At 53.0% G+C, this 22,944-nt stretch overlaps 1 protein-coding gene and 1 long non-coding RNA gene across 2 annotated transcripts in view; one reads left to right on the forward strand and one right to left on the reverse strand.

The window, feature by feature from the left end:
• ZNF704 (zinc finger protein 704) overlaps positions 1 to 7,015 on the forward strand; it is a 145,263-nt gene extending 138,248 nt beyond the window's left edge. The window contains exons 7-9 of the mRNA XM_079796477.1: positions 938 to 1,042; positions 5,998 to 6,095; positions 6,742 to 7,015. Coding sequence (XP_079652603.1) covers positions 938 to 1,042; positions 5,998 to 6,095; positions 6,742 to 6,853 — 315 coding nt within the window. The 3' untranslated portion in view covers positions 6,854 to 7,015. The remainder of the gene's footprint in view (positions 1 to 937; positions 1,043 to 5,997; positions 6,096 to 6,741) is intronic.
• Positions 7,016 to 13,656: 6,641 nt separating this feature from the next.
• LOC307113936 lies at positions 13,657 to 20,789 on the reverse strand. The gene is made up of 4 exons (XR_013814920.1): positions 20,535 to 20,789; positions 18,501 to 18,605; positions 17,589 to 17,729; positions 13,657 to 16,206 (listed from the first exon to the last, which is right to left on the reverse strand). It is a non-coding gene; the product is annotated as an uncharacterized lncRNA (long non-coding RNA).
• Between the last annotated feature and the right edge of the window lie 2,155 nt (positions 20,790 to 22,944).

The following is a 22,944-nucleotide window of genomic DNA, read 5'->3' on the forward strand; positions in this document are numbered from 1 at the left end:
ACATATAATAATAATAGTATTGAAGTACTGTTTTTACTATGCTTTGTTTTTTTTCCACTGAATATATCATGAATGTGGTGTTTTTCTGTTAAATCCTCACCCAAGGATATTTTTTCCATTGGTTTTTAGAAAGAGTAGAAGCTGGGGGGAGGGGAAGGGAGAGGAGAGAGGGGAAGAGAGGAAGAAACATCAGTGTAAGAGATATACATTGATTGGTTGCCTCCCGAATGCACCCAGACCAGGGCCCAGAAGCAAACCTGTAACCCAGGTATGTGGCCTTGACCTTGAGTTGAACTCGAGACCCTTCCATGCAGATGCTATAACTGCTTAGTCACATGGGCCAGGGCTCATGAATGTCTTTGCATGTCATTGAGTATTCTTCAACAACATCATTTGTAATGGCTCAGTTGGTATATCATGATTTATTTCCCCATTTCCCCATTACTAGATATTTGTGTTTCCAATGTTTTAAAATATAATACAATGAACATCCTTGTATCCATTCCTTAGAATGAATTCTAGCAGTAGAATAGCTAATATACAGAATTCTAAAAATGTTTACATATATATTGCCTAATTACCCTCCCAAATGTTGTACCAATTACGCCCCACCACCCCTGTATAAAAGTGTTTATTTCCAAATTTGTTAGTGAGAAATTATATCTCACAGCTGTCGTAAAATTCAGAAATCACTAGTCAAAAACCATCTCCTTAGATACATTAGATAGATTGCTTAGATATATAAAGAGTTTCTTTCCACTACTCTTTGACCATGTTTCATCTCTTCCTATCAGATAATTAGTCTAATTATTAATACAGCTGAGATCATTTCTGAGGCCCGCCTTGATAAATGACAGCTAAGATTGAGGAGAAACCTTTCTTAGTGTTCTCTGTACTGTGCCACGCCCCCTGACCATCTCTGTTTGCTCCGTAACAGGCCACGCCCCCCGTGACCATCCCAGGATCGGCCAAGTTCACCCCCAATGGCAGCAGCTTCAGTGTCTCCTGGCAGTCTCCTCCAGTTACCTTCACAGGCATTCCAGTGAGTAAAATACAAAACGCCAAACGTGAAGTTAGAGAACAAGCTGTAGACACGTAAGTTAGAGAACACATTTACACACGTAAGTTAGAGAACAAGCTGTAGACATGTAAGTTAGAGAACACATTTACACACGTAAGTTAGAGAACACATTTACACATGTAAGTTAGAGAACACATTTACACACGTGCAACAGAAAAACATAGACCAGAAAGATGGAAGCCCCTGCTTCTTGCGTGGATTTTGTAAACTCCTGAGCAAGGCTTCTGTGGCTCCGACAGGCCGGCCGCTCTGTCAGATAGAAGAGCGTTTCAGCTGTTGATAAACATGTCAGATGTAGATCAAGGTTTTCTGTTGGTGGGATATTTACATGTTTCCAAAAGGCTTTATAAAATCATCTCTGAGCTCAGATCCTGAGCATTAAAAAAACACCTTGTACATAAGTGACATTTATCATTATGAATACATTCATAATATTTATGACTTCAAAATTATTGTTTGCCAGTATGTCATCTTGATGGTTCAAAAAAAATAAAAAAAAATTAAAGTCACTTTTTGCACCCAAAGCCTGAATAATCCATCCATATGGATGTGTAATTTGAAAATAAATGAATGCTAAAATATGCCATCAGGTTTAAGCATTATATAAGAATTGATTTGACATATTATATGATTCCTGTCTGATAAATTGCCATGAATTAACCTGATTCCTAAGCATTCACTTAAAAATATATTGGGCCCTTCCTCGTTTGGCTCAGTGGATAGAGTGTCGGCCTGCAGACTGAAGAGTCCCAGGTTCGATTCCGGTCAAGGGCACATACCTAGGTTGCAGGCTCGATCCCCAATAGGAGGCAGCCGATCAGTGATTCTGTCTCATCATTGATGTTTCGGTCTCTCCCTTTCCCTTCCTCTCTAAAATCAATAAAAATATATATTTTTTAAATAATAAATAAACAAATAAAATACATATTGGGTCTTTATAGGTTATACAGAACATCCATAGACCCCCATACCACTGGCGCTCACAGCGGTCTCTGCCTCCTAGTAAGATCCAGAGAGTAGCTTATGATAATGGATATTCATATTTTCTCCTTTCCACCTCTCTCCCCAAGGACCTCCCAAAAGATTCTTATTACCAACCCCTGGAAACTCCCAGAGGTTGCCAGCAAATACTAAGACCTCCTGCAGAGTGCATACTAACGAAAGTGGCTCAATCAGTGCTGCTGCTCTGGCCAATGAATACGTATTGAATCTCTGGAGGACTAGCCAAGGATAAAAAGCAAACTGCTGGCAACAGTTTGGGAATTTGTGGCTTCCAGAAAATGCCCCTGGATTCCACGTTTAGACAATAGTGTGGATCTGGAGTAATCCTGAAAGCTGCCTGCTTCATGGAAGGGTGAGCACTGCTGGTCGCTCTGAGAGGCCGGACGGCCACCAGGGACGAGCGAGCAGGCGGGAGAAAACGACTTAGACATCAGGTGTTAGAGTCCTTTCTGGCAAGAACTGTGATCTGCTAAGGTGGGTGTCGAGGTTAGCAATCAGTCCTGTTGGTGACTGTTTTTGTTAGACACTAAAAGGGCCCAGAGTGTCTCTGTGTCACACTCACAACAACTCTTCTAACCTGGAAAGGCCGCTACCATGTCGGCATTCCGGAGACCTGTTATGCTCATCTGTCCATCTTGTCTTTGACTTGAGGAGGATTTTCAAGGGCAGATACCCTCTTGTTCAGCTTGTGTAAAACCACGCATAGCATGTAGAAGGAACTGCCCAGTCCAGACCACTTTCAAATGGAATTTCCCCCTACGTTTTATTTATTTACTAGAGGCCCAGTGCATGAAATTGGTGAACTCGGTGGGTGTGGGGAAGGTGATCCCTCAGCCCAACCTACACCCTCTCACAGTCCAGGAGCCCTCAGGGGATGTCCGTGGGGAGCGGGCCTAAGTCGTTATTCGGACATCCTTAGCGCTGCTGTGGGGGCAGGATAGGCTCCTGCCACCGCCACTGTGCTCTCCAGCCGTGAGCCCGGCTTCTGGCTGAGCAGCGCTCCCCCTGTGGGAGCACTCCTGCGTTGAGCGTCTGCCCCTGGTGGTCAGTGCATGTCATAGCTACCAGTCGTTTTACCATTCGGTCAATTTGCATATTAGCCTTTTATTATATAGGATTTTATTGTTAGAGTATTGCAGATCTCCCCCTTCCTCCCCCTTTGTCCCTCCGATTAAAGCACTTCCTTCTGAAGTACAGAGATAACTCTGAGGGATATGCTCTCCCAAGTTTCTCCACGTCTTACACAGGGGTGGGGAGAGGACCTTCATGAATGGACAAGGGGGTGGGGAGAGGACCTTATGAATGGACAAGGGGGTGGAGAGAGGATCTTCATGAATGGACACGGATGGGGAGAGGCCCTTCATGAATGGACACAGGTGGGGAGAGGACCTTCATGAATGGACATGGGTGAGGAGCGGACCTTCATTGATAGACACAGGGGTGGGTAGAGGACCTTCATGAATAGACACGGGGGGCTGGGGGAGGACCTTCATTGACAGACACAGGTGGGGAGAGGACCTTCATGAATGGACACGGGGGTGGAGAGGACCTTCATGAATGGACACGGGGGTGGGGAGAGGACCTTCATGAATGGACACGGGGGTGGGGAGAGGATCTTCATGAATGGACACGGATGGGGAGAGGCCCTTCATGAATGGACACGGGGGTGGGGAGAGGACCTTCATGAATGGACACAGGTGGGGAGAGGCCCTTCATGAATGGACACGGGGGTGGGGAGAGGCCCTTCATGAATGGACACAGGTGGGGAGAGGACCTTCATGAATGGACACGGGGGTGGGGAGAGGACCTTCATGAATGGACAAGGGGGTGGGAAGAGGACCTTATGAATGGACAAGGGGGTGGAGAGAGGATCTTCATGAATGGACACGGATGGGGAGAGGCCCTTCATGAATGGACACAGGTGGGGAGAGGACCTTCATGAATGGACATGGGTGAGAAGACCTTCATTGATAGACACAGGGTGGGGAGAGGACCTTCATTGACAGACACGGGGTGGGGAGAGGATCTTTATTAATGACAGCTTTCTTTGACCTGTTTTTCCCCAAGTGACTCGCCTTTTCTTATTATTATCTCCATTCCTCTTTCTGTCTTTTCATGACACAAGTCTACTCAGATGGCACTAACAGAATGCCATAGACGGTGGGGGGGGGGGCGCTTTTACCAGCTGAAATTATGTTCTCATGGTTCTGGAAGCTGGAAGTCCCAGACCGAGGTGCTGGCCGATTCGCTCCTGGCGAGGGCCGCTTACTGGTGAGAGCCCCTTCTCGCTGTGTCCTCGCACGGCCTTTTCTCTTAAAGGGTTTGGGGAGAAATGAGAGATTTGGTGTCTCTTCTTTTTTTAAAAATATATTTTTTATTGATTTCAGAGAGGAAGAGAGACGGAGAGAGAATTATCAATGATGAGAGAGAATCATTGATTGGCTGCCTCCAGCACACCCCCCACTGGGAATCAAGCCCAAAACCCAGCATGTGCCCTGACTGACTATCAAACTGTGACCTCCTGGTTCGTAGGTTGACCCTCAACCATTGAGCCATGCCGGCCGGGCAGGTGTCTCTCCTTAAAAGGACACCAACCCTAGAGGACCAGGGCTCTACCCTTTGGGCCTCATTTAGCCTTAATTACTTCCTTAAAGGCCATCTCCCAGTCCTGGGAATTTGGGTTTTAACATACACATCTGGGGAAACACAAACATTCAGTCTATAAAAAGCCCAGGCAAGCATTAGGAGCCGACCAGCCTGCTGTCCTGGGGCCGGCCCGGAGGCCCAGGCCTGATGCTGTCCTACGTGCTGGTTCACGGTTTCGCTGGTTTTGTTTTTCACACCTGGAAAGAGAAATAGTATAAAAGGTTAAAACCAAGACAAGGGTCTTTAACTGCCACAACCCCCTGCTTCTGCCCTGGTGCGAGGCTCAGACGCAGGCTCCTGACTCCGGCTCCGGGGCTGCACCGTGCCCTCGCGCAGGTCACGGCCTGCTAAGCAGCGCCCTCACCTCCAGCGCAGCCCAGCAGAGTCGCCACGATGAGCACAGCCTGGCACTGCCATGGCGGAGCACGCGCCATCGCGGCACCTGTGACGTGTCTCAGGGAACGTGAGCCCCCCTATTTGGGAGTGACTCGTGGGACCAGCTCCCCTCAGCCGGCGGGAGAACTATCGGGCTGTAGTTTGTGATCATGGTCTCTCCCTGCCCGGTCAGCTTCTGGGCCTCCGCCTAATGAGCAGACAGATTACAAGCCTATCACCCAATAGCTCCATCTGTTTAGAAACAGCACCAGGCAGCCTGACACACTTTATAAAACATGCCCCACAATAGAACTTAGAAACGGTTACGAGATAAAGCCAATGAAAATGGAAAAGTGGAGACTGTTGGGAGAAATGGACAAAGGAGTGCTTGGCTGGGCTTCATGGATGGACACGGGTGGGGAGAGGGCCCACATTGTTGTCGTGCGTGGAGCAGGAGCAGGGGCAGGGCGCTGGCATCACTGGGAGCCGGGGCCCAGGGCCGGCTGGACCCCTTCTGCAGGTCACAGAGGCCGAGCCCCACGTGGTGTCGTGGCCACTGACTAGCTTTTCTCTTCCTTAAAAAGGGAGACCATGAGGCGCGGACTGGCAATAGACATTAAAACATGATTCAAAAGAAAACATGTGACCCAGGGCCAAGTGGGACGCCCAAGGCGAAGCCGGGAGGGGGTGGAAGGCATTGCTGCTGGTCTTTCTGAGGGAGAGGCATTTACCTTCTGCCGTGAGCACCACCCCATCCGTTCTAAGGCGTGGTCTCAGTGACGGGCACTTCACCTCCACGTCTACCGATCGGGGACCACGGCCCGCCCCGCAGAGGCTCCCAAAGGGGGGGCACGGAGAACCTGGCCATCAGCTCTGTCCTCCTGTCCTTCCAGGTGTCGCCGACACACCACCACCCCGGGGGCGCAGGAGAGCAGCGACAGCACGGCCCCGCGGTCTTGTCCTCCCCACCCAGGGGGACGGTCGGCCTGAGGTAGGATGCCCACACGCCTCGCCTCCAGGGAGTAACTGAAACGCAGAAGAACCGCGAGAAACAGAGAAACCAGAGACAGGGTCTCCCGTGGAATGTCCCCGTAGTGGATGACTCGCCCTTTCTTTTATTCCCAGGGCTCTCCCCGCCCATTCACTTTGAGTGAGAACACGTTGCCTTGTTGTTGTTATTGTTGTGACAGTTCACCGTCAGTTCTCCTACAGAACAGGCCGAGGGGACGCCTGGGTCACCCAGCGCCCGGTGCACTGACCCCTGTAGTGAATGAACCACAGGGTAGACTTTCTGCCCAGAGCCAGGAGCCCCTTAACCAGGATGCCACACACTTGAGAACAGGAGAGCACTTGAAAGTACCTCTTTCCAACCTCAGAAGAGGAATGCTCTCTGCTGGCATTTCTCTGCACGTGTTTGCCTCGGTGCTCTGCAGATGGCCAATGTCATGTCCGCAGGCGGGCAGATAGGACCTTAGGGATGCGGGCAGTGGCCACGGAGCCACCCAGCACACGGGAAGGCCCGACCCGCAGAGAGCCCTGCTGTTTCCTGGCTCTTCTCCATCTTCCGAAGGGTGTCCAGCCCTCCGAGCGGTGCCCCTTGAGTCCCTCCCGCTGACCACGCCCCCTCCCTTCTGCAGGAAGCCTCGGGGAGAGGGCAAGAAGTGCCGGAAGGTGTACGGCATGGAGAACCGGGACCTGTGGTGCACCGCCTGCCGCTGGAAGAAGGCGTGCCAGCGCTTCCTGGACTGAGGGGCTCAGCCATCAGGTCGCAGCCACTGGGTCATGGCCATCAGGTCACAGCCACCAGGTCATGGCCACCAGGTCGCGGCCACCGGGACTGTGGTGCAGGGCCTGCCGCTGGAAGAAGGCCTGCCAGCGCCTCCTGGAGTGAGGGGTGCGGCTGCGGCCACGGGGCCACCCGCCCTTGCCTCCAGGGCAGCTTTGGGAAAGCACTCTTCCTTCAACAGACGCACCTGGAGCCCAGGAAAAGCGCGTCCAGGAGCCTTGGTGGAATTTCAGAAGAACAAAGGCCACACGGTCCCCGGTGCGCTCAGAGCCGCCTGGCGCCGGCCCCGCGCTTCCCGTGCGCGAGAGGGAGCCCCTTCCTCTGCCGGTGTCAGGTCTGGAGCTGGGGTCTCCGTAGCACTGGGACCACGGAGCCATGTCCCTAGCAGGAGGCATGTTTTGATGAGCTTCCTGAAAAATGCCGTTGCGGGTGGGGTGAGGCCCGGGGAAAGCTGCAGGTGACTCTGTGGCATTTGTGTAAAGGTCAAGACTTGCTTTCCTGGGTCTTCCCCATTCCCACTGGACTTCCTGGGCAGCTCCGGCATCTTTTCCGTGTCTTTCCTGTTTGTTTTGTTTTGAAGAATGGCCCCGCTTGGTGGAGTGTGGGCCCGCAGGCCCGATGGCGGGTGGGATCACCAGCTGACCGCAGCTGTCACCAAGGGGACACCTGGAAGTCTTCCGGGGACCTGGAGGGCCCTTTCCGGCTCCCCTACGGCTCAGCTCAGCCCGACCCGGCGGCGGGGAGGCCCGGGAGCCTGGCGCTCCTTCCAGGATGTGCGGCTGGGGCTGCGGGCCACCGTTCGCACTGTCTGTCTGAGAAAAGGTCCAGAACTCGAGCGGGCCCCGCGGTTTGCTCTGGACGGCAGAGCACAGCCTCCGGGCCGACCGGTTCTGAGTGCACTTTGGTAGGGTTTATGCTTTAGCGTGTCTGGGGGGCGGGTTCATGAGCAGCCTAAGCGCTTTATGGGTAAAAGGGAAGATCCAAACCTTGGTTTTGCTTGTAAAAATAGTGGAGCTGTTCGTCAGGAATTGACTCAGAAGGGAACCTAGAGACACCAAAGGAACGTGCACTGTAGGCGCTCTCGTTTCGTAGGGCGGCTTGCACTGTGTTCGGTTTCCAGGCTCTCTGGCCTGGCGGTGGGTTGGGTGGGTGGGTGGTGGTGGTGGTGGTGGTGGTGGTTGGTGGTGGTGGTGGTGGTGGTGGTGGTGGTGGTGGTGGTGGTGGTGTGGGGAGAGGGGAGTCGTTGCGCCCTATAGATGCCTCCCCCTCTCGATGGCCCTGGAAGGAGTTACTTCCCCTCTCCCTATGCAAAGAGGTACGAGCACCTTACGGATGAGTGTGAGCCGGGAGCCTGGGATCAGCGTAGGAATGTGAAAGGAAATTGCACAGAGGAAAGTTTAATATATGTCTAGAGATTGACATACGCCTTTTGTAAAGAGTAGAAAGAAGTCGTGTAGAATAATAGTTACTCTTTTTATACATGAGGAGGTTCTGTGGTGTGACATCCACAATCTGCATTCTTATATTTTGGCAATTTGATTTTTTAAGTTCTCATATGACTTTGTAAGCATTATTCCGTAGAAGAAGTCCTGTTTTTCCCCTTCGTTTATGTTTTTTTCTTTAAAAACACTTATTTCAAGAGAGCAGGAGCAGAGCTTCATTTAACATCACGTCAGGAAGCTCCCTCCGCGCGCACAGGGCATCAGCTGGAACGTGAGCTCCGCGCAGACGGGGTCGGCCGAGAAAGGGCGTGTTTTCAGTGCAGACGTGGCTTTGCACGCCCTGCCCGGGCGGCCTTTACTCCTCCCCGGCCTGCCGCTTCCCCGAGGCGCCCTCGCTGTGAGCCGGTGCTCTGGCTGGTGCCGGCGCCTGGGCTGGGGTAGGGAGGCCCCCGTGATCCAGGGCTAGACAACATCTGATCAGGTTCCCACACACTGAGGTGGTGGGGGTACTACCTGGTGCAGAGGCTTCCCCTCGGCACCCCTGGCTCTTGATCCTGGGGCTAAGTCACTAATCACAAATGATTAAAGTGATGAGGGGCTTAATCCACCATCACCCACCCACCCACACAGAGCTTTGGGACGCGAGGGAGACACGGTGCTGAGGGCATCCCTGCACCAGCTCCTGGAGACACAGGGCACGCGTGGTTCTGGGCTCTGGCCTGGCTGTTAGCCAAACCACAGGCACAGCAGGAGGTGGAGCGGAGGGCCCTTCCCTAGGAGATCTTTGCCTTTCTGGCACCTTCTTTACACACGTCTCCCGCCCCCGGGGGCTCCTTGCTCCAGCCAGGCGTGCACAGAGCCTCAGTACCGCCCTGCACACGCGGACACCCCTTCCCTGTACCCAGGCACCTGGTAACTAGGGGACCACCCATCTTTGCCTGGCTGGCCTTGAAAACAAGGAATTCAATTTCTTGCAGGCCACCCAAAAAGCTATGAGTTGCAATATACAACACTGATTGTAAAAGCTAAATTTTTAAAATGTAGAGCTATTTTGTTATACTTTGGAACTAAACGAAGTGCCAAATTAAGCCCGACATTCATTTACGCCATCTCCGGGGCACCACGTTCCTCTCTGTCCTCATTGGCGGAGGGCGGAGGGAGGTGGGTGGGAAGGGGTGTCCCAGGGCCCCATCCATCATGGGGACCGCAGAGGCCTGTCTGTACGAGGCATGCAGTGCGGGGACGCTGGTCCCAACGTGTTTCTAAGTAAGGCTCGTCTTTGCCTTGACTTTCCTCTCTCTGAGTCCCCCTCCTCCCGGAGGTTTCTCATCTCCCCAGAGAAGGCGGTGCGCAGTGACGGACAGGCGCTCTCCGGGGCTGCACAGAAAGAGGCTCTCGCTGGGCGGGACTCCCCGAGGACGAGGACATGCACCACGTTGGGGGGCAGCGGGACAACGTGGAGGAAGAAGCAAGGGGCCCCCTCTTGGGGCCCCAAGAGGAAACGGGAGGCCTGTGGCTCCCACTCCGAAGTGCTGCTCAGCCCTCCCCCGCGCTGTCCCTGGCCCCTGGAGGGCGCGGCCACCTGCAGCGAGCAGAGAGCGCCCTCCTTCCGAGCCAGGGGTCCCGCCTCTGAACCAGCCCGTGGCCTCCTTCCCAGACTCGGTAGGGAAAGGGCACGCAGCTTTCGCTGGAGGAGCTTAGGGGAGAGGGGCAGACTGGCACGGCTAGAGCGGCGTCCTGAGAGCAGCAGCAAAATACTCCACTAACGTTCATTCCTCAGGGACAGGGCAAGGGCGTGTGAGATAGAACTGGAGGAGCTGAAGGCTGGAAAGACTTGTTACCGCTAGCGTCTCCTAGTCAGAAAAGCTGGGGTGTCTTAGGGACATGATATCGTTTCAAGACAAACTTACATGACTGCCCTTTTGGAGAGGGGACACTGGGGGAGGAGGGAGCGTTTCTCAGCGGCTGAGCTGCGTGGAGGCCGGCCGGTGGGCCGCAGCGTCCCCGGCGGTGTCCCCGGCGGCCTCCTCCCAGGGCCACGGTGAGAGCAGCCTTGGTGTCCCTCCACCCGGAAGGCCGGCTCTGGGCTGAGCCGAAGCCGCGGGAAAGCTGGGCACATTGCTGCGCTGGAAGGCAAGGAGCGACCTTCCCGGACTTTCCTGGACAAGGCGCGGCTTTTCCTCTGACCCTGTCACCACGTCACCGCCGCACGAGGGGAGTGGTGGGAGGAGGGGTCCTAGCGCGCAAATGGTGCCAACACCAGCTTCTCTAGTGGGAGTGGGTGTGGGGACCATTTTGGAAAATGCCCCGGGCACACCGGGCAACTGAAAATTCTGTTTCTCTAAGAAAACTACCCTCCCGGCCCCACAGGTCTCCCTGCTCCTGCCCGCTCCTCAGGCCTGGGGGTCCTCCCTGTGGGAACTGTTTCCTTGTGTCTGTTCCATTGTGACTAGTCAAACCGCGAGCCAGGAAATCAATGAGATTAGCACGCTGGGTACCAACCGTATCACCAACCCAGCAATGAAAATATACAGCGTGTTCCATTGTGACTGACTTGGAAAAAAGCCCGTCGTCCATGGTCTAGAGCAGCGATCTTCAACCTTCTTCACCTCGCGGCACATCAACTAATTATGAAAATTCTGCAGCACGCCCAATATGTTTGTTGTTGATTTGACCAAAAAAGTAAGTATAATTTTAATTCATTGACACCAGATGGCTATTGTGCTGGCTGTTGTCGTTTTTTATCTGACAATCTGAGGGAAAGGAGGCCAGTGGCCTGACTGCACCGCCAGGTGCTGCACGTTCTAACAATCGCCGCCGCTCACTGGTTGGAAATCGCTGGTCTGGGTGCTTTAGAAGGCGTATCTGTCACAGGACCAGCCATCAAAGTAGGTCCTGATCTGTAAATAGTTCCTTTCTTTTTTTTAAGACAATCTCCTATTTTATAACTTCTCTTGTGGGTCTGAGAATCACAATGCTAGTGTGTTGTGTCAGAATGTAATGGGAAATACGATGGCAATTGTTACTTGATTTTCCAAATAAGACAAGAACTCTGCTGCTCAGGCCTCTATAATCCTAGGAGACAGACCACGTTTGTAGCAAGCACTCGTACTTAACGTCTCAAGTTAACAGAACCGGAGATATTTTCCAAGATGCAGTGTTTTGTAATCACAAAGAACATGAACATTTTGTGGGAAATGACCCCGGTTTTATACACTGTAGCTTCTTTTTTAAAATACAATATTTTACTGGACAGGAAGTGTTAATATTATAAGCCGTTCCTGTCTCTGAACTAAGGGCTATGCCTCTTTGAAGCAAGCGTTTTGATGCATGTTTTTTTAGCTAACCCTCTGCGACAGGGCAGAAATGTACATCAGATGGAGAGATTAGTACCAGAGGACGAGGATGGCAACAGCGACTCCTTCGATCATTTCCCGTGTGTTTTCAAAGGTTTGGGGTGGGGGGGGGAGTGGGGGCGGGGGGGGGAGGGGGACACTAGGAATCACCCTATGTATCTTAAATCTAAAAAATGGTATAGATATGCCTATAGGCCATGGGAGAGAGATTCTTGTCATTTTTTTTAGTGTAAAAGGATAGATTCTGCCACAAAGACAAGCTTACCAATCCACCTTCCAGAATCACAAACCTGCATTTAACTAGCTGGTATCATTTGGCAGGAATTTCTAAAATCATGGATGCAAGCCCAAAGGTAGAATGCTTAGGTCGTCCGAGGTGTTTAAGATAATGTTGCCCTCAGCACCTACTCCATACCTTTCATTTCCTGATCAGAACAAGTGGTTGATTGTGAGAATTCGCAGACACGCCAGGTTGAGATCAGAAAGGCACTGTGTTCCCAAGAGCCGGGCAGTGCGGAAGGAAGCGCGGAGAGCTCTTACCTCACACGTAGTTCTGAGCGTCGCCAATCCACTCCTAGGGCTGTGCAGTGTTTCTAGCCCACTCACTGCTGAAGCAATAAAGCATCGTTTCTTTCTAAGATTTTAGTCATCCAGAAGCTAGACTGATCAGCCAACTATGCAGATAACATCAACAGAGAGGCTGGGGTAGAACATCATGCACCCGTTGGGCAACTTCTGTGGGGTGGCCAGAGGGCCACTCGGGCCCTGCTTTCAAAGGGGCTTTAGAACCTGTACGACTCGCGCGCAGAGAGGGCGCCACGTGGACGGTCCGCCTGCTGCTGCCGGGCTGCGGTGGTCTGCACGTCTCTCTCCCTTGCTTGGAGCGTCTCCGTGGTCAGCATCAAAGTCCCCAAGAAGCATTTGCTGATGAATGGTTTTGAACCAAGCAAGTCGGCCTCGTCTCTAAGGAGAAGCTTCTTAAAGGTGTAGAGCAGATGTTTCCGAAGGGCCAGGCCGGTTGTGAGTGAACAGTGATTCAGATCTGGCAGAGGACGGACACTGGAGAGTAGTGGCGATCGTGGCCAATGAGGGAAAACACCCCCCTTGGAGGGGGCCCAGCTGCAGACAATCGGGACGGGCAGAAATCAGGCCCGGGCGGCTAGGCCTTCTGACCTGGAAGTAGGGCTTTCCCGGACACGCCGAGCTCAGGCTCTTGGCCGACCCTGTGCAGACCAGAGAGCCTGTGGGAAGCAGAGGCCGCCTTTGGCCCCGGATCCCAGGCCCTCGGTCCAGGTCCTCCGTCACCCCCCCACCCCCGGCACTAAGTGGGCAGCTAAAGGAAGGAGGGAAAGAGGTCCGTTCTCACGGAAGCCTTGGATATGGAGACATGCTGTCCCTAGACTAGCTCTGCGCCTGATCAAAGTATTCCCCAGCTCTCCCTCTGCTCCCCGGCAGGCCGCGCCCCAGGCCATCCAACAACTGTCACCCTGACCTCCTTCCTGTCTCGCCGCCGTGACCACTGTGCTGAGGGGTTGGCAAAGCAGCCTCGTGCCTTCGGAGGGCAGCGGGGGCCCCGCAGGCTGAGACGGCGCACGTGGCCTCCGCGAGCCGAAGCCCTTTGCCAGCCCCTGCGCGCTCCTGTCCCTCCTCCTGCCTCGTGCCTTTGGCCCCGGGGTACTATTCCGTGGTTTCGCCTCTCAGATGGCAGAATCCTCGCTTAAAAAACCGTAGGGACCTGGGTGTTTTGGTGGTCACTGAACTCAGAGTGGAATTTGTCCACACAGAACATCCCGGCAGCTTTACCTGAGGACAAAGACAAAACGGATGAAAGTGTCGGGGGAATGGGACGCCGCTTCCTTCATTTGGATGGACAGGCCTTTTGGTAAATGTTTCTAAAGTAGCAGCACATGGGGGCGGGTGGGGGTCTGGGGTCTTTCCTCCTCGGCTGGGGGCGCCCCGGTGCTGAGCTTGGGGCCATCGCCGGCCTGTGGCAGGAGCTGGGGCGCGCTGGAGGGGCGAGGAGAAAGCAGCCCCTCCAAAGGGGGGTGGGGGCGGGTTTTGAGAGAAGGTGGAGACGGTGAACTCAAAGCTTAAATTGTAGTCCCTGTTTTTAAAACATGTTCTTTCCTCTCGGGCGCCATCCATGTAATTCACTGCCACCTTCCAAAGAAAAGACGGCCTTCGTTTGTATGTGAAAACATTAAAAATCTCAAGGCCAGTTGACAGGCTCCCCCGCGATCCGAAGGCGGAGTGGTCTTAAGAAGCCTGTAAACCGACGGCAGCTCGGAGGCCTCCGCCCCTAAGGTAAAGGCTTTTCCGTGGAAGCGGGTCCTCCTCGCGCTCCTTCCAGCGCAGGCTTTCGGGAAAGCCGGTGGCCGGGGGCACCCTCGAAAGCGGGGTCGCTTCCCCAAACTTTTCATTCAGAAAGCTCTCTCCTGGAGGAGGGAAGCGCGCTGTCATTAAAACTGACCTTTAAATAAATTGTAAAAGGTTGCTCATCTGCTTTCTCCTGTTCTGCACCTGCCCGAGGGGGGTCTGAGCTGCAGGACAGAGCCGCCCCCCCCCCCCCCCCCCCCCCCCGCCACACCGCTGCTCTGTGCGTTCCCTCCCCATGTCCCGGCTGCACCCTGGGCCTCTGGGCTGCGGCTTCTCCCTCGCACCAAGGTCCCAGCAACAAAGCTCGCGTGACAGTGAGGCTCTGTCCGGGGAAGAATTCCCAGTGGGCAGCGTGGGGAGCTGCCGCGGAGAGCGGCCTGGCCGCGCACAGCCCGCCACACTCACCACAAAGGACGGGCTCGGCCCTGGCAAAGGACAGGCAGGTGGGCATCCTCTCCCTCTGCCCCCAGGCCCCGCCTCAGCCCTCCCGCGTGGACTGAGCATGGAGGGAGGGCAGGGGAGAGGGCTTCGCCTGACTACCCAGGCGACCTCTGCCCACATCCCCCAGCATGGAAACAATGGTTTCTAAAATGTGAAAGGAAGTGGCTCCTGCCGTGTGTCATTGTTTTAACTTCATGTCCGTGGATGTAGAAAGCACCAGCTCCATCCACGAAGCCCTTGTCCCTGCCGGTTTGGAGCCCAGATGGAGGGACAGACGGAGAGGGAAGAGGAAGAACTCTGGGCCAGTGGCCGCTGCCAGCGTTGGCCTGACCCCTCAGGTCAGCCGTGTGGCTTCATCCAACTCCCGCCCCCGAGATAAGGATGCACCTCCTGCAGGTGACAACCCTGGCTTTGCTCTTTAAACCTTTTTCCTAGACTGCTGAGTGGACATCAGTGACTGAGACTTGGCCAAGCCTCTGACGATAGGAAAGTCCCTTCTCCGGAGTCTCCCCTGTGTCTGGGGAGCCTGGTCACCGCTGGTGGGAAGCTTAGAATAGAATTCGATTTTTAGGGAAGAGCTCAACACCCCCAAATATACTTGTGACTTAAATAACTGCAAATGCCCTGGGCGTAAAGAACCTAGGAATGTGGGTGATATATATTAAAAATGCCATTTATCAGTATTTTCCTACAATGCGCCCTAAAATTCCTATTTTTGTCATTAATGGTTGGGCGATGGTCAGCCACTTAAACATGTGCTCTCTGGAGTAAGCAGGCACTAGGGAAGTTTCCAAATCTACGTCCTTAGGAGGAGGACTCGGGAGAGAAGCGATCACTACGTCCAAAGGGTCCGTGGCCAGCGAGGGCACAGGGCGCGGCCTGCGGGCACCTTCCGATGAGAGGCTGCGCAGTCAGGCGCCGCAGCTATCACAGAGCCTCCGTGTCCTTGGTCCACGAGCAGGTTTTAAAAGTCTGCGCTAGAAAAAACTAAGCCATCTTTCCAATCGTCTTCTACATCAAATCCGGACTATTGGGCTGAAACCCGAACGCGCTGGTATGGGGTGGTCGGTGGGAACCTGTGCGTAGAAAGCGTGGCTCTGGTGCTTGTGAAACCAGGCGAGGAGGCGGGGTCCGCGGAGCCGCCTGCGTGGGGGGACCTGCGCCGGCACGGGTTCCACAGCAGTGGCGTGGCCCTCCGATTCTGGAGATCTTTTCAAACACAACGTTAGCACCAATTGGAGGTGAGTGCGTGCTTACGGACGTCGTTCATGTTAGTGAATGGATGTATGAAAGTTACAAACTATGCATTTTCAAAGAGTAATGTTTATTTTGTGTTAAATCCAAGTAAACCCTTTTCATAGAGGCTCACCACAACCACAAAGTATTCAAGGTGAACTGGAGCGCGTGTTGCTAGGGGCGGTGGGACGCCCGTCGGCATTCTCCAGCTGGTGTGTTTTAAGACGGTGCATTGACACCTGAGGCTGTAACAAGCCCAGCCACTCGGTGACTGACCAGGAAAGGGCTGGTACTCTAGGCTCAAACAGAAAAGGGGCACGTTGGTTATCACATGCCGGGCCCCGGTCTTGGAAGGCATGCGTCCCGGTCACACGGATTAACGCTCCATCAGCATTGCATGGAGTTCATGAGGGTCGCGGTGGATAATTACAGTGTGGGTTGAGTCTGGTGTGTTTCATTCTCCATCTAAGAAAAAAATATTCATCAAAGGGTTTAGGGTGTACAGTTTCAACGAGTGGAATATAAAAAACATTGTCCCTTGGTGTGGTGAACACACAATACAATACACAGATGGTGTACTGTGGAATGGTACACCTAAAACCTACATAATTAAACCAATGTCACCCCAATAAATTATATAAAAAATAAAACATTGCCCTGCAAAGCAAATCACTGATCTTTTTTCAAAATCAAATGGAGATGACTACTTCTATTTTGGGGAAGTTCACATAGAATATGCTCGTTTTTTCAGCCCTCTTGTTATTTTGCATTTTCATGAAAACTCTTCCACCAATGACTGGCCTTGGTCCTTAATCAAGGCTTTGCCCTGGTACTCGGCCTGAGCACAGAAGCCCCTTTCTCTCCCCACCCCCCTCCCCCCACCCCCCACCCCCGCTTCCCTTCAGTGGCCGCCGTTTGTATGTAAACGGCGGGGAAACGCGCTGTAACCTGTCCTCACGGCTGTCGGCCTGGACACGTGTGCTACCTGTGCAGAAGTCCTGGGGGGATGTGTCTTTTTACGTGGTTTTTAGCCAAATGCAGAAGCTCTGATGCTACATTTCTGAATGCCTAGCCGACTGTCCACACAGCCTGTGGAGTTTGTACACCTTCCGTGGCCGTTCCAGCCACGCTCCTCGCCAGCTTTGGTACACTGTACATAGATTTGTTGAATGTTTAATGACGTTGTTTTTCTAAATGCTGTTCTCTACAACTTTTTTGAATGTTTTTTGCTTTCCATTGTTTGGGACTTTGTGTGTGGGTTTTTTAAAATTTGTTTCCTAAATACTTAACACCAGGAAAAATATTTCAAATAAACTGGTGCTAATTGAAACAGAAGGGAGATGGCAGAGTGAGGCTGTACAAGTGTTCGCGCCTGTTAAACTAAGCGGCGTGCCCCCGGGGCACAGCGGGCGGCCATGCGTGTTTACAGCTTCGGTGGCCCCTTTGCGTGCTGTCCCCTCGGCGAGGACGGTCCTGTGGAAGCATTTAAGTAGAAGTAAAGGTTTGTAGCAAGAATCACGTTAGTAATAGTCGTCTGGTCTTCGGAGTCTCATGTCTGCAGCCCCTCGTGGAACGAGGAGCTGGTGTTGCCAGGCTGGTCTGAGCCTGTTGGCTGCGGGCACGCTGAGCCAGAGCCCGGCTGCCACCAGACCAGCCTGATGGCCGCGGCGTCCACACACACGAATTTAAATGCACTTGTAACTGGTTAACTCCAGGAGGCCTGACTTCTCCTTAATAAACGTTTTTGTGTACCTGCTTCTCTTGGGGGCTGTTTATTTAAGTAAAGGGCAACTAACGTACGGTACACCCAAGAGAGCCCCCTGGGGTTGAGGGGGTGAGGTTGTTACCTGGAGTGGTAAAAATCATTCACAGCCAGGTCTTCCCCTGTCAACTGCAAGGCCGTCGAGGTCAGCCGGGTGGTCCCAGCTCAAGCCCATTCCCTGGTCACGCTGTGCTGCTGGTCCTGTGGCCCCAGGTGCGTAACACACCTGGCAGAGAGAAGGCAATGTCCATCCAGGTGTCAAGCCGGCCTGGAGACCGGCCCGAGGCCAAGGCGACGTCCACCGGCACCGGCCAGAGCCCAGCGGTCTGCGCAGCATGGCAGCAGGCAGACTCGGGCACACACCAAGCTTTGCCTCTGGCGAGATAGGTAGCTGGGCAAGTGGTCCAACCTTGATAAATCTTGTCTTTATAACGGGAATGGTCAGGAGAGAGGGGAGCTCATTAGTCTGGCTTGGACAGTGTCTTTAGTCCTCGTCAATCCGCCTCAGCAGGGGTGGGGAGCTCGCGGACTCGACCTATTGCCTGGGTCAGAGACCTCCCTGTGCCCAGGGCTGTTGTGGGGATGACTGGAAATGCACAGAGAAGGACTCCCAAACGAAAGCCAAACCACTCAACCACTGGGACCCTCCGATGTCCAGAATGCAGGCCTTCAAATCGCAGAACGTTCTCCCTTCAGCTTTATGAGAGGATTCTCTGTAATAAGGATGGCCTGCCGCTTGCACACACACCCGAATGTTTTCTTGGTGACTCCTGGCCACAGTGATATCATCCACTAACAGACCGAGCAGCGGGGACGGTGTAGAGCTCAGCCTGTGTGGGAACTGGAGGCTGATGCAGTGGCACCCACAGCCTCCTCCCACCCACCCCAGCCCAGCCAGCCCCGGCGGGCCCACCTCCATGACCGCCTTCTGTTCAGCACAGGGGACCTGGAGCCCTTTGACCCTTCCTGAGACACAGTGGGACGGAGGACAGATTACCTTTGTTCCCAGGGGCTAGGCGGTGCCCTGGGCTGGATCATCTCATTCAGACCCACAGCAGCTCGAGTCTTGCACGGTTGGTAGCAAGTAATAGTCCCACTCAAGCTAGATAAAGCAAACGCACGTGAGGAGTTATTGAAAGCACGGGTGTCTTGCGGGACCCCGGGTCAGATAATGTTGCCGGGCCTTGTGGAGTTCTAGAACCAAGATCTGGAAATAAGACAATTGCTCACCCTCTGCCCAGCCCCGCCCCCCAGCCGCCTCCCAGGCTGCGGGCCAGGTCCTCTGCGCCCCATGAGTCGTTTTCCTGCCCCCTCCGCGGAGCTGCCCCTGCTTCCCAGCCCGTGGACAATGGCCAGAGAGGCCCACGTTGAACTCAGCGCGGGCGGTCAAGGGAGGGTTAGAATCTGGGCACACTGACTCCAAACGCAGCTCCTGCTCCATCAGCCAGGCTGTGGGGAGGGGTGGGTCAAAGGTCACATGGGAGGCATGTTGCTTTTAGCCACTTAACATCATAGCATATGCGTAAATATTTCTGAATGCCTCCATCTCAGTGCCTGTATAATAACAGTTTGTGGGTAAACATGATTTCCTGAAACGGTCCCCTCTCTGGAAAACAGAGGCTGTGTCCGATTTTAAACGCTTTTAAACACTTGCTAGAGGTTTCCAAATTACTGTCCAAATAATTCGACTCAGTTTGCTCTCCTAACAACAAAGTGAATGAGTGTCTTGCTGTGTGTTCACCTGAAATGAGTTTTATCATTTTTTAACTCTTCCCTAAGTTGATAGGCATTCCCGGCTTGTTTCTATTTTCTGAATACTAGCTAATGATATCAAGCATTTTTCTGTCAACCACTGATACTTTCTACTTAGACCCCATCTATTCCTGTCCTTAGCTTACTTATCTTTTGAGATATTAACTCTTGTGGGCTCGATCCCCAGTGGGGGACTTGCAGGAGGCAGCCGATCCACCATGATTCTCTCTCATCATGGATGCTTCTATCTCTCTCTCCCTCTTTCTTCCTCTCTGAAATCAATAAAAGTCAATAAAAATATATTTAAAAAATAACAATGGCGGTATGTTCTCATGTATTAGGAGTTCTTTATTTGCCAGCTTCTGTCTCACTTGCTGGAATAGTTTTCCCAACCGATGTGCATCTTAAATTCAGTCATGGACATTTTTGCATGCAGATCTTTTCATCTTTGTATCATTAAATCTGTCCACGTTTTCCTTTAAAATGTCACATCTTACACTCCTCACATTCAATCAGAAAACATTCCCTTGTATTTTCTTTCTGCTTTTATTTACACTATTTTTTTTCTTACTATCCAGAACATGTTGGCATAGGAAAAGCTGGAATGTACTTTTCCTCCCCAAATATCTGGCTAATTGTCCCAGTCTCCCTACTGCTGACCTCAGCCAGTCTTCCAGGTCTGCAAGGCCATTCATCACTGAATTGTTGGGATAGTAGCATCTGCTCAAAGTCCTTCGTTCCAGATTAAGCTCATTCTTCCCAGTTATCTCTCCCTCCTTTTCCGGTGGGCTCTGGGCCCTGGTCGGCCAGGGGACGGGAGCACAGTCCGTGGGCCCACAAAGCCCCATGCTGTCTTCGGCTGAGGTCAGCGTCATTCCATCTGGCCTTTGCACTTCCCGCCACTATCACCCCATTGTCCACTCTTTTTTTTTTCCTTCTATAAATTTTTCAATTACAGTTGACATTCAAGATTATATTAGTTGCAGGTGTGCAGCACAGTGGTTAGGCATTTACATAGTTTACAAAGTCTTCCCCTAAAGAGTCACCCAGCCGAGTGTTACCTGAAATATAGTAGGCACTCATTTCCAACTTCAGGTCCCGCATTTGGATTGTTTGTGTGTTTTTACCTCTTTTTCGGGGGGTGGTGGTGAGATTGCTTAAGATCTGCTCTCTTACCAAATTTCAAGTATCTAACAACACAGTAGTGCCTCCCCATTTCCTCCTCCTACTGGCCCTGCGCCCACCATTCTCCTCTCCACCTTCTGTTTCTATAGCTCACCTGTTTTTTTAACATCCCTCATGTAAGGGAGATCACACAGTATTTGTCTTTCTGTCCGGCTTCTCTTCCTTAGCACGATGCCCTCCATCCATGTTGTCACAGTGGCAGGCCTGCTTTCTTTCTCCTGGTTGGTACGATCCCACTGTGTGGATGTAGCATGCCTTCTTTATCCACTCAGCCCGCACCAGACACGAGGCTGCTTCCCCGTATTGTCTACGGTGGATCCTGCTGCATGAACATGGGAGGGCAGCTATCTCTTCGTGGCACTGATTTCACATCCTTTGGAATTACACTCAAAAGTGGAGTCGATAGATCACATGGTAATTCTATTTGTAGTTGTTTGGAAAACTCCCTTCCGTGTTCCATGGCAGCTTCACCAACTAACATTCCCAGCAGCACTCCACCCCCACCCCCCCCACCCCCCCGCCCACCAGCCGTGCTGTCTCCTGGCTTTTTCACAACAGCCACCCCAGAGTGTGAGGTGAGGTCACTGTGGCTTGATTGGCATGTCCCTGGTGATTTGGGGTGTTGAGCACCTTTCGTACCCCTGCTGACCTTTGGTATGACTTCTTTGGGAAAATGTCTAATCAGGTCCTTTGCTCATTTTTAAATCGGATTATCAAGGGACAGAGGAGGAGGGGAAGGATGTTTGTTTCGTGTGTGTGTGTGTGTGTGTGTGTGTGTGTGTGTGTGTGTGTGTGTGTTTAAGTCCCACCTGGGACTCGACTGATTTCTCACTGAGCAGGTCTGCCAATGAGAACTGGGCGTTTTCACTACATCAGTCCTTAATCCAAGGACAAGAGCCAGGGAGCTTTGCCGAAGGAAAAAGCTCTACCCCAGGGTTGCACACCAGCCACCACCTAAGTACGCGGTGAACCTGCTCAGATGGGAGGTCTCCACCGCAGGGCAGAGAGGAGAGCCTGAGGACAGACAGGTGGGTGCGATGCCCCAAACATCAAGAACCGCCTTCACTGTCACAGTCCCAGCAGGGCTGCCGGGTCCCAGCAGGGGCGCCCGGATGTCACCCACTCAGCAAGCCCAAACTGTGCCTTCTCACCAGGCAGCCATGGCCATGCCTGGTTCTCCCAGCCCACCTGCAGCCCGCCATCACGGGTCAGGCCTCCCGGACGCTGCGTTGCCTGGTAACCCAGCCAGCATTCACTCGGTCCGCTTTCCAGACCACAGAGCTAGAGAGTTAACTCAAGGTCTGCGTGTGTGTGTGTGTGTGTGTGTGTGTGTGTGTGTGTGTGTGTTACAGAAAGCAGGACAAAATGCTTTGTTAACTTTCACTCACACACCCCATTCCTGACCCCTCTGACCTCCCGAAAGCTTATCCGAAGTCCCCAGTGAGCGACCTGGGATGCCCCCTAACCCAGGATGTGCAAGACCCACGTCACTCTTCCCCGGCCCCGCCCCTCCCGGATGCCTTCCACTCCTGTCTGGATCCACACGGTCGCCATGCTCCGATCGTCCCGGCACGGCCCTCCTCCATGGCTTTCCACCCCAGGACAGTCAGTCTGGGGACTCTAGACGGTCACGTTCCTCCAGCCCCTTCCACACGTGCCTCCCCGTTAGACCGGACATTTGTCACTCTCACAGGCCACGGTTACAAGTACCCACAGCGTTGTCTGTGAGTCCAACTCTCCTAATACACAACCTTCCATGAAGGCCTGGGGCGAGGACAGGGAGGAAGGCCGCCATCGCTGCGTGGAGCTCGAGCCTCTGTGAACCCCGTCTTCGGCTTCTGCAGGTCCCTGCGGGCCTGCCGTCACAGAGCAGCCCGTCAGCAATAATGGCTTTAGGGGCCCTAGCAGGTGTGCTCAGTGGATAGAGCGTCAGCTTGTGAACTGAAAGGTCCCAGGTTCGATTCCAGTCAAGGGCACATGCCCAGGTTGTGGGCTCGATCCCGAGTGGGGGACTTGCAAGAAACATCATCATGGATGTTTCTGTCTCTCTCTCCCTCTTCCTTCCTCTCTGAAATCAATAAAAATATATTTAAAAATAATAATAATGGCCTTATCAACACCTGCCAACCCAAAGGCACAGCTCACTGCTGACGACAAGTCAACGGAGCGGGGATAACCACAGGCGGAAGGATGCCCGGCTTTTGCAGTGAATTTCAAGTCCCCGGGGCTAAGAAAAGCACTAGACCCACGGACCCAATGTGCTCTTCCCAGTTCTTGGTTTTGGGGGGATGAACAAAACAAATTCCTCAATGGACCCTGCCCCTCCCTCCTTCCATGCCCCACCTGGCCAGCAGCAGGCTGGCATGGCAGCCAACGAATCCAAGAACGGCCATGAAACACGTAGTGTGTTGATTATGCGCTCTCTCTCTCTCTCTCTCTCTCTCTCTCTCTCTCTCTCTCTGACACTGAGGCAAAGGAGAAAGAAAAAAAGTGAATTTGCTACC

Source organism: Cnephaeus nilssonii (genome assembly GCF_951640355.1).
Source record: "Cnephaeus nilssonii genome assembly, chromosome: 18".
Lineage (NCBI taxonomy): Eukaryota > Metazoa > Chordata > Mammalia > Chiroptera > Vespertilionidae > Cnephaeus > Cnephaeus nilssonii.